This window comes from Mus caroli, chromosome 9 (genome assembly GCF_900094665.2).
Source record: "Mus caroli chromosome 9, CAROLI_EIJ_v1.1, whole genome shotgun sequence".
Lineage (NCBI taxonomy): Eukaryota > Metazoa > Chordata > Mammalia > Rodentia > Muridae > Mus > Mus caroli.
Genome location: NC_034578.1, coordinates 48,958,621 through 48,975,589, shown reverse-complemented (window position 1 = coordinate 48,975,589; position 16,969 = coordinate 48,958,621). Strand labels below are relative to the sequence as shown.

Sequence of the window (16,969 nt, the reverse complement as noted above, 5' to 3'; positions counted from 1 at the left end):
ATGATAAAGACACTTTACCTTACTTTTCAGTGAGCTAATAAAGTCAGACCAGAGGTTTAACTGCTGCTACTTCACTCCAGTGCTTGGCAGAAAAATAGTAGCGCTTGCTTCAGAAATTAACACAACACCCAAAATCTAGCAGTTGTGTTTTATTCAACCATGTTGTCACTGGGCTGACAAGATGGCTTAGTGGGTAAAGGAGCTTGCCAAGCACAACAACCTGAGTTTGATCACTGGGTCCTACATGGTGGAAGGAGGGAGGCAACTTAAGAAAGTTATCCCCTGACCTCCACACTCGCACAGACACACAGACACATACACACACAGACACATAGACACACACACACAGCTTCAGTAAATACTAAGTTCTAGTGAAAACATCCATAGACATGATGACCTATAATATCATACTATATTTTTTATTTCTGGAAATAGATATCAGGTTTTTAGTCAGCATGGTGAATGTTTGTAGTGAGATAGCTGAGATTTTTAAGTGTATGAAAAAGATTTTTCATTTTGTAAATAGAGAAACATCTGACTTGTGTTTGAGCGAACATGAAAAGGACAAGGGCAGAAGTCCCGAAGAAAGAGAACTTCCTTGTCCAAGGTTTTCACAGATGGCCCCATGTGTGTGAAAAGAGAAGTTGACTTAGGTTGTTTCAGGTATTTTAGTTTTATATCTTTAAAGTCTGGGCTCTGCATAATACTGGAATTTCATTTGCATTTCAGTGAAAAGGGAGTGTGTATGTGGAACAGTGTGTACAGCTGTATGTGTCCATGTGCATGTGTGACATACATACATGTACATGTGTTGCTTCTAGACTACACACATGGGTAGTCTATATCACATAAGTAGAGCAACTGTAGATTTCTTTTCAGTAAGGAATAACTACAATGTCTTATGGTGTTGACATCTGGATTAAATGTTTTCATAATCCTAGCTCACTCAAGAAATAACCTATGCAGCACTCAGAAGCAAGTAGCCCGTAGGATTATAAATGCAGTCATGTAGAAGGTGGGAGTAAATCAAGGATACTTATTTAGTATACTTGAGATGTCCTTCAAAATTATCCCAGTATTTCTTGTTAATACTAACATATTCTAGTCTTTAATTTGAGTATTACAACTTTGAAATTTTATGAAATACATTTTTAACAAGTATGTTATAAAAGGTTTTGTTTTTACTTAATTAGATGGCTAACCAGTATCTATAATAAGAGAGTTTTACATTGCTATATTACATAGCTCAGCTGGTCTGGTCTAATGATTTTAGGTTAAAGTTAGTTTTGTTTAAATGTACATTTTTATGTTACTTGTTTTCACAAACTTAAACCAAATTAGTATTTTATTTTACTATACTTCTGGAGAACTTTTAAAATTAATTCTATTTGTAAACTCATATGCCTTTGATTTTGCTATTTTCACCAGCTCTAAGTTTTATTATCTTGTAACACACTAACAGATACCTTTTTTTGTTGTCTTTGTTGTTTTTTTTTTTTTCCAAGACAGGGTTTCTTTGTGTAGCCCTGGCTGTCCTGGAACTCACTTTGTAGACCAGGCTGGCCTCAAACTCAGAAATCCGCCTGCCTCTGCCTCTCCAGTGCTGAAATTAAAGGTGAGCTCCACCACCCACCACCGACCAGCTAACAAATACTTGAAAGTACAGATTTTCCACTGTAGCCAGAGAAATAGATTAACCATAACTTCTGCCCCATTTCACCAGTAACTGATCTATTATAGGAGATTGCTGCAATAGTTAACTGCTACTTTGACACACCTCATTTTCTTTCTCTCTCAAAGAAAGATGAAACACTAATAGACTAATATATAGCCTCAACTTTTTTGGAAACATGCAACTTTTACTACTTTAAAATATAATTGCTTTCTTTGTTTTCGTGCTTTAAAAACAGAGGCAAGGCTGAAGTCTGCCCAAGCCAGGTGTTTCTTGTTGGCAGCCTGCTCCCTAATGACTGCTCGCATAGAGCAGCTGCCTACTAGTCAGCTTTGTATGGCCTATTGTTGCTGCACACCCCTCGTTTAATACACATGCTGCCCGGGGCAGACCCAAGAATGACATCAGCTTGCTTATCTTAGGAACCTATGAACCTGACGCAGGGTGCTGAGGTTGTCTTGCATCTGCCTGACTAACTAATTGTGAGCTTTCTGGCCTGTGATTGGCTGTTGCTCCACTCGGTAATAGGTTAAGCAAAGACATTGCCATTCCATCTGTTCAACCACTCATTGTTCTTCTTGCCTGCCTGGAAGTCTGCAGCTAAAATTGTTGTTACTGCTGGAGCTGCCACAGAAACCAATGTCTTTGTATTTTCCTGCTAATGTAAGTATCTGTGCTTTTACTGCTTTTAGAAGTTAAACTTGGCTGTAAAGGCTATAATCTCAGCTCTGTGCAGGAGAAGAGGCACCACAAAAGAAAAGGAAAATGTTGGTGCCAGTATGCTAAGAGAATCTGGTTCTTTCTGTGAAAATATATCTGTGAGGCAGAGTTTTATATTTGTATGTTTTTGCATACACTTACTTTTAGCTTGTGAATGCTTGTAAGCCTCGGGCATTAAATAATCACCTGGAGCTTAGGGCAAGTTATACGCAAGTTCTAATGCCCTGCTAAATAACAAATTTAGATTTTCTCTTGTCAAGTGCTTTTGTTTCTCCCAGCATCCCTGTGAAATGCTGGTCAGGTTCAGTGGATTGTTTCTGTTGTGTGAAGAGTCTAGTTTGCAGAGATGGATTGAGACTGATCGCTGTTTCCAACAGCTGCTTTTAAAGATGATGATTAAGCATTCAGGTGCCTTGTCAACAATGTCAGTATTCGTGTGGAATTTAGTTCCTTTCTCCTTCTTTTCCTCTTCTGTTAATTTCAGATATCAGTTTGAAGATACCATCCCAGTTAGGTTCAAGAGTTCTGCAATGGGGAGCTGAGAAGTAGACAAAGACTTTCATCTGTCAGTTGGGAGGGAAAGAAAGAACATAAAGGGTTAAAGAGAGGTTTTCATTTCTACCACATGCCCTATTGTGTGAACATATGCATAAGTCTATTGAAAGTTTTCAGAAGATAGGCAGGCCACCAGTTGCTGGTCTCCTGCAGTTCCAGTAGACATCTGTTGCCCCAGAACATTAACCAATCTGTTCAAAGGAACATCCTTCCTTTGTTAGCTAGAGGGGTGCAGACAACAGTGCTCACTCAAGTACAATGGTAATTAAATACGGGAAGACCATAGCAGTAGGTATTTATTACATATTCATTATTTTACTCTCATTGTTCTCTAGTATAACCATTTGGATAGCAACCAGAACCTACTTTCATGCATTGTGACTTTACAAACAAATAATTTGATGTAGCAAGTTTATGGTCTAATATTCCTGGTCACTATAGTGCTCTTTAGAATGATAAAAACAAGCTTTACCCAGTTTAAGGTGAGTTGCTATCCAAGTTGCCTATTGAGAACTATCAAACAATCTTTTTACTAAATAGAGGAATTCCAGTAGATGCAATAAATTTCAGATCAGTGCCCTTCATGTCCTACACCTGCATTTAGCCACTATAGAGTTATTTTTTTTTTCGACCACTGAAAGCATAAGTCACTCTTCATCATCATCTACAAAATCAACATAATTTGTTCTTTTTCAACGAATACTATTATTTAGTTTTAGATAGTCTTTATCAAAAAAAAGAGTGAATTTCTGATATATCTAGAGATAGTCTATGGATATTTTAAAACTGGATATGTCTTTATTGTATTTTTGCCTAGTATTTTTTTGTGTTCAATAACAGAATATCTTTATTATATCTGGGTATAATGTACAAGCCACCATATAGAATGGTTCTGTGATACAAAGTTTACAGTTTCTTCTCAGAGTTTTTGGTGACTCTGGAAGTACAAGCTGGTCTACTCTGTAGTGATGCTGTGACTCTGCTTCTGCAGGAACAGAGGAAAATGACCATAATAGTTGATTTTATTTGAGTTTTATACTTGCATAAGCTTAGGCTTGACTGAATAATACAAAACTTAAAAAGTCTAAACCATTCATGGTTTAGAAATTAAAAGATATTATTGCATTACATATGATAAGTAACACATTCTATGAATTCTTTTTCTTTGTAAACTTAGTAATCATTGTTAAACTGCTAAGCAGACAGAAGCACCGTGGCACTCTTCACTGTGCACAGCTTTGGGTGTTAACTTCTTTAAGCTCTGTGTGTCCCACTACTGCTATTTGTATCTCTTCAAATATTAAGGCTCATATCAAATTCTGGATTGTTTTTAAAGGCCCTATTTAGTCATGGCAACTTTTTACTAGCTACAACTTGATGAGAAGCATTCTACAAATGGAATTTTTAAAATCCAAATGTTTACCATCTCAGTCAATACAAATCAAGTTATTGCATCTGTTCATTTAAAACCTAGACCATGCTTGCATTTAGTTTTAACATTGGAAAGCACTATTGGCTATTATTGAAAAACATATTGTGAAATGTCATTTAAATAGTATGTACAAATGAAATTGAAAGTATTAGTGTTTGCTAACTATGTTACTATAAAGAACTATTAAATAGTTTAATGCTATAAAAACAACCAAATCCATTTCTCCCAGCCTTACACTATAGCCATGTGGTAAAGGACATAGCAAAACAGATCCGGGTACGACCACTGGTGCTTTTCAAGTACTAGCCTGAAGGAGAAATAGAAGGATTGACTGAAGTGCAGTTTTAAACTGGTCAGGCTTTTTTGTTTCAAAACTTTGCAGTATCTGGGCTTGCCACTTTGAAAAGTGAAAATTAAGAAAATCTACATATCTTTCAGTCAGAAATTTTCATCTCACTGTCTGTATTTTCCAGAGGTATTTATCATGTCTGATACAGATCCCCCAGCTCAAAAACACAACAAAACTGCTCAATATTAAAATAATATCCCCTAGTTGAACTCAACAATTTGGTCAGCAAGTCATTATCTTGAATTATCTCACAACACCACTTATGCAAACCCCAAACTTTTCAGGGGAGATCAAAAATATTTCCCATTAAATGCACTTCCTGCAGTCAGACCAGATTGTGGGGTTTACAGAACAATGATGTCGGAGCGTCCAGATTGGCTTGGCAGCTGCATTGTTCTCTGAGGGTAAACCAGACGCACTTAAGTCCCAGTCTCTTTTATAGGCTTTTGTTCATACCAAATTATTCTTTCACTGTGCTAGCATTCATGATGGCATGTTAAAGGAGTGCAGCTTAGCAACCATCTTCTGGTTGCCAGGCAGCCCAGCTTCCAATAGATTTTTCTTGTTTAAGATACTTTTGGTGGGAGCTCTACTAAGGCCACGGTGTAGATTTTCTTTTAACTGTATCCCATTGTTAGGATGCTGCTGTGATTTGTTACTTGCATTATGGTATTAGTGCATTACTGTAGTTAATAAATCACGGAGGACAGATTTACTTTCAGATCCCTCCCTTAATTCAAGTAATTGGGCCATGCATAGCCATATTAATAGAAAAAGTTGAAATGGACACAGCTTCACAATGAAGCAGATGCTCTTTACCCGTGGGGTTTCCAGGAACTAGGAAGTTAGTTGAGTGTCTCTTTAGTGAGTGCTGTATTAGTAGAACAGCTGTATTAGGAGAACATTCAAGCTCTCAGTTATCCTCAAAGAACAAACCCTGAAGAAACTCCTATAGAAATGTGTAGGACTTGTATCCCAAGGAAATATTGAAATTTTGTATATTTAAAGATCTCATGTCCGTTAGTATCTATCATATTTAATGGAATTCATTACATTGTGGGGAAATAGTTGCTCCTGGTAGTGGCTTTATTATATCAAAATTTAAATTTCAAAATCATCATTTTCTTTTAATGTTTATATAATTGGGTTCTTCTGGTATGTATATTTTGTTTAAGAGCTTCAGTTTAAAATATTTCTCCAATTTTCTTTTTTAGATTATCCAAATAGGTGTTTTTATGACAGTCTTAGGTTTAGCTACTCTTGACTTGCTAATTAATGGTAGAACACCAGAATTTCCTTAATAACTCGTGTTGTTTGTTTAGTCCTCAAAATGATGTAGAAAGAGAAAATAGCCTTTTTTTTCTGACCTACCCCTAGTAGAGAATTAGATTATTTCCAGTTGGCCTTAAGGAAAAGTAGTGTAATGGCAGAAACATTTGAAACGGGAAAAATAGTCCTACAAGGAAACCAAAGAAAAGATTGAGTTTTTAACAAAATGCAGGTGTACTGTTAATCTGAGAGCAGACAAGGTCAGCTCAAGTTGGCATGACCATAAACAAGTATTAGTCTGATGCAGTACAAAAATACTTTCTATCAAAAAATATCAAAAAACTGATAGAATAGTATGCCTGCTTGCCTCAAATTTTATGTAGAATAAAATCTGTATCTCTTTGCTAATTAATAAAGGACCATAATATTCAAAAGTATTTTCTGTTATAATGTTCAGTATTCAAAAAGTCATAATTATTGATGAAAAAGTATATTCATCACAAAATGGAAGATAATTAGCCATTTTTTCTTCTTCTTGAGACAAATTGGGTTGGAACTCATTATGTAGCCCAAGTTAATCTCAAAGACACCATCTTCATGTGTCAGTGGCCCAGCTGCTGGAATCATAGGCAAATGGCAGGATGCTTGACAAAAGGATGTAATTAGCTCTGCTGTTATTCCATTCCTCACTGGCCATTTTAGAATACGTGCCCCTTCATTTAACTATGTAAATTAACTTTTTGTTTAGGCTTTCACATATGACTGCTATGTTTCTGTCATGACCTCCTCCCCTCTCCTCCTTCAGAGGAGGGTGTCAGGCTCCTTTCCAAATTTATGACCTCTTATTCTCTGTTACATACCTACATGAGAGCAAGGGGTGAGAAGGAGAGAGAGGGAGGGAAGGACGGAGGAAGGGAGGGAGAGACAGACAAACAGATAAGAGAAAACAAATCTGTAAAAACCCAGTTTGGCTTTCTGTTTACTTTGTTGCCTGGGAGGGATTCATGGGTAGGAGTCTTGGCAAGTTTGCTGTAAGTGATAAAAGGCTACAGACAAAATACAAAGTAGCCATTCAGTAGTTTGGCCCTTCTACTTAATCACTGAGGAGAGATTCAAACAATAAATATGACATGTTAAGTATCTTACATTTTTTCCCCCTAGGAATACGGGGTGCTTTGCATTCAAGAATACAGGAAAAGCAGCAAAGTGGAGTCAAGTGCACGGAACAGCTTCATGGGCCTGAAGGATCACCTGGGGCATGATCTTGGCCATCTTTATATGGAGAGCACTGACTCACAGATGAGTGCAGCTGTGCCTTGGCCTATGGTAGAGAAACCAACAATGGATACAGTCAATTCGGGGAAGGAAGGAAAAGGGGCGTCAGAAGAGAATGTGAGCTCCGGTGACTCTGAGGGAAGCACGAGTTCTGATCATGAGTCAGAACAACTGAGTAGCCTTTCAGTACAGCCATGCTTATTAACCAAGACTCACAGACAGCTATGTCGCTCTCCCTGCTTAGAGCCTCACATACTGAAACACAGTGACATTTTGCAAGACTTTAAACCAGAAGAGTCCCAGACTCCATCTAAGGAAGTGAAGAAACCCCCTGATGTGGTTCGAGAATACCAAACAAAACTGGAGTTTGCACTTAAGTTAGGTTATTCTGAAGAACAGGTCCAGCTTGTGCTAAACAAACTTGGTACTGATGCTTTAATCAATGATATACTGGGAGAACTTGTCAAACTTGGAAATAAAAGTGAAGCCGACCAAACAGTTAGTACTATTAACAGCGTAATGCGAGAAACCTCATCCCTGGAATCTCAGAGGTCTGAATCTCCAATGCAAGAGGTTGTAGTAGATGACGGTGAGAATCTGAGACCAGTAGTTATTGATGGCAGCAATGTGGCAATGAGGTAAGTTTAAAAAAAATCTTTCTTGAAGATATTCCTAAATCTTTGAAAGTTATTTCTGGCTGTTAAATGTTTTCTTCTTCATAGTCATTAAAATCAATATTATTAAACATCTCTACACCAGCTCTTAGAAAACATTTGTTTTCTATCCTTGAGTAAACACTCTTTTCAGATCATTTTTTTTCACCCTCTGACTAAATCGTGATGGCTTAAAAATCAGTATGTTGCCAGCTTAGATTGTGAGTTTTAAAAGACTCTCATATGGTGCCACTCACCAATTCTAGAATTTTAGTCAAATAATCTATTTTTATATGAAAAAAACTTAGAAAACTCAGTTCTTCTAAAAGATAAGAATCTGTTCATTGGTTTGAGAACAAATCGTAGGTATACTTTTCAGCTCTGTGCTCTGTTCAAGAACTAATTCAAACATAATCCTTTAGGATCTGAGGAAAGGGAAAGGAAAACATCTTATTCAAGTGAATTTGATGCCCTAAAGTTTAAAGTGAGTCTGAATTCAGTCAGTCTAGTTAACTGCCCACAGTGTCATTTGAGAATGATCAGACCCAAAAAGACGTGAGATCTTCAAGAGCTTCGTGCTTCATCTATTGGGTATCAAAGCATTTCTTAGAGATACTTAGCCAAGAGAAGTTGTTGAAATGTTAGTTTCCTAGCAGTGTTTTCAGTGGCAGTACAATGAAAACTACATGTTACCTTACATAACTCAGTAGTTAACATTCTAACATATGGCCCAGTTTGAAAGTTACTGATAAGTCGTTTGGCATTATTCTTGTGATAATGAGTTCTTTGAATGTGACATGGTGTGTCTCTATTTGGAGTTGTTATAGTTAAGTGCTCATAAGGCCACATAAGCTATGTGGAGGACCAGCTTGTGTTCTTCTGGGTGTCCCTTCCAGATGGAGGCAACAGGATCTTTCTTTCACTTATCAACAAATTGATCTTATGGGATCTAAAATACTTACCATGGCTAAACATTATTCAAAACCAAATATGTCTGACTTCAAAAGGTATACCCTTCATCATAGAGCAGAAGAGGAAATGTGGCAAAGGTTCTAGTCGTACCTTACAAGGCTTTCACCGAGGTGGGATGTAGTTCAGAGGTAGTGCACTTGCCTAGTGTGTATAACTCCATGAGTTAATCCCAACACTGCAACAAAGCCTTAAATGCTTTGCAATCCAAAGATAATTGAAGACAGGAGTATGGGGAGGAGGAGGTATGGGATGGGGAACAGTCAGAGGGCGGACCATGATGGGAATAAAATCTGGAGCGTAGGAATAAAAAGATTAAATAAAATTTCAAAAATTAATTAATTTAATAGAAGAATGTTTTACACCAACTCATCAGCGATGTGCAGCAAGTAGATAGGAGAGAATTTTAATGCAAACAATGCAACCTAATGGTGAAAAGACCTTTGCCAGGTGCCGCAGAGGTATGAAGCATGCATATGGCTTTGAGAAGTCTTTGAGTAGGAGCTCCTCTGCTGTTTTATATTTTCCAACATTGATGGCAGAATGATAGTGTTTCTTACAATAACCCCAAAGTACTAAATGATCACCATGGTGACCATACATCCTTCCAAGAGCCAGGAACTTGCAATGAGGAAAGTAGTAAGGAGTTGTACATCCTTGGGGAAACACCTGTTGTCATGGTGACACCGCCAGAATTAGCAGAGTTCTTTAAAAGTACTGCTAAAGAGCCTGGTGGTTCAGTCAAGCCAAGGGAAAGCCCAATACCCTGTACTTTGTGGTGCCATTATTTTGATGGGGATTCATTGTTGAGAATCAGCATTAACAGATCTGATATCTAGAGATCAGTGCAGAAAAGGAAGGGGTGACCCACAGTTGGTAATATGAAAGGAACTAAAGTTAGAAATATCAAGAGAAAAAAAAACCAAAACCAAACCAAACAAACAAACAAACAACAACAACAAAAAACAAAACAAAGAGGAAGAGGAGGAAGAAGAAGGCTTTCAGGAAAGAATATGCTGTGTGGTGCCCCCCCCCCCAAAAAAAAAAGTCATTACAGCCAGGAAGTTGTTGTCAAAAATGCTGTGTGCTATTGCAGCCAGAAGCCCAGCTACTGAACATTCAGAAATTGATCTAGACTGCAAGAACACTGGTTCTCAACCTGAGAGCCACAACCCCTTGAGGGATCAAGTGAGCTTTTCATAGGGGGTCTCATATCAAGTATCCTGCAAATTAGATATTTACATTACAATTCATAACAGTTGCAAAATTCCAGTTACCAAGAAGTACTGAAATAATTTTATGGTTGGGGGTCACCACAACATGAAAAACTGTGTTAAAAAGTTGCAGCATTAGGAAAGTTGAGAACCACTGCTCTAGAAGGTTCACAGAGGAAGGGACAGGCAAGGAGGAAAGATTTTGTTGAGTTTTAATAGAACATGGTGAAATTACCTACTGAAAAGCTTTAATTCAAGGCACATGGCATAATTACATCATTTTAAACAACTACTTTTATATAACTATACAGACCTCTGCCTGCACCTATTTTGGGCTCCATGGTCATGCACACCCATTGTTTCTCTTCTTCATGTATTTGTAATCTGATACCTAACTGAAGTGCTGAAGGCATTTTAGGGGAGAACAAGTTGACAATTTTTTTTATTATAGCAGTATTATTCTTTCAGTCACAATAAAACATTTCACCATGTCTATAATTTTGAAAGTGTCAGAACTCATGAAAATTTATAGGGAACTTAAACACTGTGCCATTTATAAGTTATACTTGCAGTTACAACATCATTTATAAATACCTACTTACTCAGGTCCCCAAGTTTTCTGTAAGAAATGGATGAAGGTTGCCTCCATTAAATATTAAATACCTTCACTTTTAAAATTAATTATATACTTATGCTAAACTTAGCAAACCCACTTTGTATCTAATATATTTACCCATATAATAGATTATATGTGATAAGTAATTATGGAACTAGTTTAGAATAAAATCTTATTATCTTTATTATCTCCTGACAGACTGTAAGAAAGTATATTTCATTATCAGTGAAATGCTAAGCATAGTCTTGATACACGGTCATGTTTACATGCAGATTTAAAGTAGAACAGCAATACCATCTTTATTACAACACAGAGTGTGCTGAGGCTTGAATAGGACCTGATGCGTGTTAGGAAAGCTACCCTAGCTTTCCTGTGGGCTTTCACGATACTTAATTCTCTATGTAATGTTCTTCTCATGTTTCTCCAATTGCTTGAAGTCTCCAGGCTCTATTTTCAGATTCTTGGAGGGGGAGGTCTTATTTTCCAATACTGTTTACTAGGCTGGGAGATAATTGTTACCAATGGCTGACATGTAATAGTAAATTACACGCACGCACCCTTACCTCAAAGAACTAATGTCTTCTCAATCAAGAATAGAGTAACAATCAAAATGGGGATTTGGCCCAGGGCAGAGTACTTGAGTCCCATGAATGAGTCCCTAGGCTCAGTCTGAAATACTGAGGGGACTTAAACTTAGTTTTTATTCCAGCTTTATTTATTTTTATTCATGCACCATTTTTTGAGAATTTTGTACACTAAAGTTTTATAATTTTCCCCGTCTCTCCCCTCTGCCTACTCCCATTTTTCCCCAGTAACATCCCCATCTCAAATTCATATTTTCTTATTCTATGATTATTATTGTTTTATATATCCGTATATGTGTAATATACATACATGCATGCATGCACAATCTACTGAGTCTAAATGCCATTACCCTATGTGTGAGGGTTTAGGGATGACCATTTAGGTAAACTATCAGGGAACTTGTTCCTGAAGAAAACTGGTTTTTCCTCCCTCAGAAGCCTTGCTGCCTATAGCTCTTCTCCTAAGGGCATGGCCTCGTGAGCCTTTTCCCATCCATGTTGACATGTCATCTGGTATGGTCTTCATGTAGATCATAACCATTGTAACTTAATGGCTCATGTTGTTCTTATGAGCTATAAATGATATATTTTAATAATTATGTTGATTTGGATCACTCATTCAATGGTAGTTCCCACAGTGTCATAAAGGAGTCTCCAGAATAATATATCTATCATGGGTCCCAAAATTGTGGAGTTTTTCTGTTGCTTTTAGGGAACATTCTTCCTCTTTTAGCTTGGTTAATGGTTTTCTTTTGGTGGTGTTGGAGCTGTTGGCTGCTGTTGTTGTTTCTAATGTTCTACAATGATAGGAATTGAATACAATTTGCCACAAACTGAAAGATGAGTACTCAACTTAGTCTACAGCATTTGAGATAGCTATGTCATTACCAACTAGGTGTAGGCTCTTCAAGACATGGTATGTAAAACTAGAAAGAGTGAACTATTTTAAGTTTCCTGTAAAGTGATGGGAACCAAAGAAGTGCTTGCTGCCTGGGTATGGAACAGAATAGAATGTGTAGTTAGTGGAGCTAGTCTGAGAAGCTCTGACAAGCCCTGTAGCTAATATCAATTCTTTTTAAAAATCAGCTAAGTTATTTCATATATTATTAATTCAGCAAATAGACCTCTTTCCTTAATAGTAATATTTCGTGGTCATGAAGTCTGTACATCACTTGCAGACATGAAAACAAAATATAATATCTACCATAATTGCTAGAATTCTTGTTGTTATGATTCCTGTTTCTTTAAAGTTTGTGATTCCAACCTTGGGATAGATCAGCAGTGGAATATAAAATTGCTGTCTCTCCATATATACCCATTAGTTTAAACTAGTGTGTTTCCTTAGACAAATCCAACATTTTAATTTTTTCAGGTTTAGATGACTTATCACATCAGTAAGAAAGTAAAACATGTGAGCCGTCAGGAGCAAGAGCCGCCGTTGCTAGAAAGGGCTGTCTCCTTTAGTAGGCTGCTCTGACCACATCATAGGACATTCAAATGAAGTAGATCTCCACCTGCTACCCAAGCTTCTTTCAGATTTCATATACAGTAAGGATGACAAATAAGAAAAGAAGCCAAGGGCCTTGTCAATACATTGGAGCACCTATTTTCCTGTCACACTTTGGAAGGAAAGCTTGTCCTCTGTTTAATATGACCAAATTATTGAGTCCCGCACCATCAGTAAAAGTCTCTCTTTCTCAGCAAACTCAGGTTTTTGGGTTGGGATAAAACTCCTGACTGATAAGTGAACCAGAATATCTTAGTACATGTTTATGCCAAGTATCGCACTCAATATTTTATCACCTAATACTCCAGCATAAACTCTTGCCAATAGGCTCTGCCTTGCATTACGTCTGTTAGTGCTGAAGGACCACGAAGTGAATCTTACCAAGGGAAGAGTGGTGTTATGGATTGTCTTCAGGAATGATGATTCTATAGAGAAATTTAGAGAATGTATTTGAGAACTAAGACTGGAGATAAAAATAAGTAGAGAACTGTGAACAACTGGAGAGGAAGAGGCACTGATAAAATCAGTACTTTGACATGCCAATGAAATGGCACAAAACAAAAATAAATCCAACTATTTGCTTAGCAGTTTATATTCTGCCTCCCCGAAGACTTCTGTTGGAAAAGTGGCTGCCGTTAGTACAAAGTTGGCGTGTAGAAAGACTTTAAAGTCCAGATTTTCTCATGTATGTAATCTACTTTATAAGAGCTCGGGAATTCTTAAGTTTCAGTAGTGAACACCACCTCTCCCAAGCTAAAATTTACCTTCAGTAGTGGGTTAGGCTCTTCTCCTGTTGCCTGTTTATGACTTAAGCTTAGTATTGTCTTACAATTATTAAAATCATGATGCTTTGATTAGCTTGCAGGAAAACCTAACTGGCCAGAATTCATTCAGATACGTTTTGGCTCCCTCAACAAAATCGTGTATTGTAGACCTTCCTGACACGCTATAATAGCACTGGCAGCTTATGGCTATTGAACTCAAAGTATGTCTAGTTGGAATTGAGTATCCAAAATGTAAACCACACACAGATTTCCAAAGTTCATTACAAATAATATGTAAATTTTTTCATTGACTTATATTGATTGCATATTGATATAATTATGTTAACCAAAATGCATAATAAAATTGATTTCAAGTAATTTTACCTTTTGTAATATGGAATGCTAGGTTACTTAAAATTACATATGTGATTCTCATATTTCTGTTGGACAGGCTCTCAGTAAAATGCTTGTAAGTCCAATTTACAACATGAGTTCAAGGGCAGCATAATATCCCTCAAGTATATCGCTGGTATTACTTACAAGTTAGTTGACAGTGCCCCATTTCTCTTTGTTTTTATAGAGTAAAGTTGGATGTGTTTTTGTTGTTTAATTGTAGCAGTGTAGACAGAGCCCAATTATGCTCCAAAATACCTCTGTCCCTTTAAGTACATAATTCTACTTGGCATTGATAGTCGCACATTATGAGAGAGCAGTGGCACTCCTGCCTTACATGTGTTTATTTAAACCATAACCTAAAGCATAGCAACCTAGTAAAAGTTAACCAAAGAGCTTCACTTACCAGCATTACTGTCAAAATGTGGGTAGAGAACACTTTTACTAATGTACGTGTTTATTTTTTTCTTAGCTGATGTTTTCTTTGTCATCTTCAAACCCATGGCCCACTCAGGTCTAGATTAGTGAGACGTGTACTTGCATGTTAATCTCGCCTCAAACATGGACCTTGTAAAATAAAGAGCTGCCACAGCCATCGCCGCCTCCTCCCCTTCTTCCTCCTCCTCTTTCTCCTCTTCTTCCTTCTCTTCCTCTTCCTCCTCCTCCTCTTTCTCTTCCACTCCTCAGGTCTCAGTACTACCTCTCTTGCTAGATTCATAATCAATTTTGGTTGAATATTTTTATTTTCCTAAGTCAGTGACTTTTCAAAATTTTCTTTTCCCTGGAATCAGCATAATCTTGCACAACTTGCTTGGAAGCAAAGTGGAATTCGGTTTGAATGTATGTGGGACTTTATGGCCCACTGCAGAAATGTCCTTCCCCAAAAGAGCCTCTGCCCTGCTGTGGAGTTTCTGTCTGGAACGCAACATGTAAACATTGATTTGAATGACCTGTAACAGCATGGGTTTACTGTGATAGCAGCCAGAAAACTAGCCTGAGTTCCTCAGTCATTTGCTGCTATTAGAAAAGAGGTGAGAGACAGTGGGGCTGAGTGCCTGTAGGAACCCCAGAGCAGGTGCGCCTGGGGAAGAAAACTCCGGAAGCTTTGCTTCTGCAGGAAAAGCGTCTTCAGATGCTTCCAGGTCTACAGCATGAGGGTAATTGTAAGTTCTCAAGTACAGTGTGAAAGTTAACTGGACTACAGAAATAGAGTAAGTTGGTCTTTAGCTCTGTGTTGAAAGTCCTAGTAATTCACACTACCAAAGCACTGTGTAAATGAAATACATTTTCTTTAAAAATTTATTAAACATTGAAAGATGACTTCAATGAAGGTTGACTTCAATGAAGGTTTAAAGGCATTTTTTAGGTTGCTTTAAAATTAAAATACATTTTTTAATATGTCTAACATGACTCCCGTATAAGGTCTAAAATTGAAGAAATCAGTAAAATGAATTCAAATATTTGGAGAACACCTAGGCTTTATCTAAATAATTTACTGTTCGTCAAATATTTAATACTATTATATTGCTACTATTCTGGGATTATTCTGTAAACCCTTGATTTTCTATAATATAGATCTAACCATGAAGACCTCTAGTACTAGAGATTATGGGTCTTACGTGCTAACAGTGCTTTCCATCCTCTCTGTCTTTCATTCTGCACACTGCTGCCCAGCTCTGCTGTGTAGTTGTCACGATGGTTGGCTGGTATGAAGATCCATTAAAGTCTGGGGCATTGTGTATATTCATAATTAACAATCCCAGGGAGACTATCATATAAAGGAACAGTTTAGAATATAGTAAATGGATAGGTCAAGTTTTTTAATTAAATAAAAGAAATAGAGGATTATAGAAAGCAGTTGTTTTCTCCTTGAGTCCTCTGATTACCTTGGATCCTTTTTTGTTTCTTTGGAAAATTAAAACACTTAGTGGTGTCCTCAGACCATCATATCTAAGAATTTTTATACCACATAGTGAAATTGAAGCTATTAAAGTTTTGTTTTTCCGGGGCTGGTGAGATGGCCCAGTGGTTAAGAGCACTGACTGCTCTTCCAGTGGTCCTGAGTTCAATTCCCAGCAACCACATGGTGGCTCCCAACCATCTGTAATGGGATCTGATGCCCTCTCCTGGTGAGTCTGAAGACAGCGACAGTGTACCCATGTACAAAAAGAGTTTTGTTTTTCCATTCTAAACCAAGTATCTTTTCTAAACCTGAGGGCTCAGAGCTCATGAGAAACTGGGGGAACTACTGTTTGCTGGACCCTCAGGCAGCCTCCACATGTGTATCACCTTCTTTTGATTCTCAGTCACATAAGGTTTGAAGTATAGGAAATTGAAGTTCAAGATAACAATTTACCAAAGGTCATACAGAAAAGTGGCTTAAAAGCAGACATGTTTCATTCCAGAGACTACTGTTAATTTTACTATATTACTCTTGAAAATCCATTTGTATTTTAAATTTTAAAACATGCCAATCTGGGTACAATTTTTATAATTATGTTGTAGATGTCATGCAAAGGATTTTTAAGAATAGCTTTTCTTTGATCATGTAGTTAGTATATTTATTCAATAAATATATTTATATAATTTTATGTAGTAAGGTCATCTATAATTGGGGAATGACACTTGATTCTTTCTTGTCTGTGACTGCCATATAAATCATTAAGAAGCAGTAGTCTCCTTAGTGATGACTTTATCCTATTTTAGGTTCTTCTTCATTACTCCTTGCATCTTCCATTGGAAGATGAGAACTATGGTTCTAAAATAAGCTTTCTTTCCCTTGGACTAGCCTACTTATTGTTACGATGATATAATAAAGGGACTTGCATTCACTAGATAAGGCAAATAGTGGTTGTCTGTCATTTCCTTTTTCTGAATTACACAAATTATAATTGAATAAGTGGTTTCCTGAATCTTCCTCTGTATATATTTTTGTTTTGTTTTGTTTTTGTTTTTCAAGACAGGGTTTCTCTGTATAGCCCTGGCTGTCCTGGAACT

The 16,969-nt window shown here is 37.1% G+C and overlaps 1 protein-coding gene across 2 annotated transcripts in view; it reads left to right on the top strand.

Moving 5' to 3' along the window:
• Positions 1-16,969, top strand: part of Zc3h12c (zinc finger CCCH-type containing 12C) — a 60,251-nt gene that overhangs the window by 19,016 nt on the left and 24,266 nt on the right. For both annotated transcript variants that reach the window (XM_029481638.1, XM_021171199.2), the window contains exon 2: positions 7,159-7,910. In XM_029481638.1, coding sequence (XP_029337498.1) covers positions 7,159-7,910 — 752 coding nt within the window. The remainder of the gene's footprint in view (positions 1-7,158; positions 7,911-16,969) is intronic.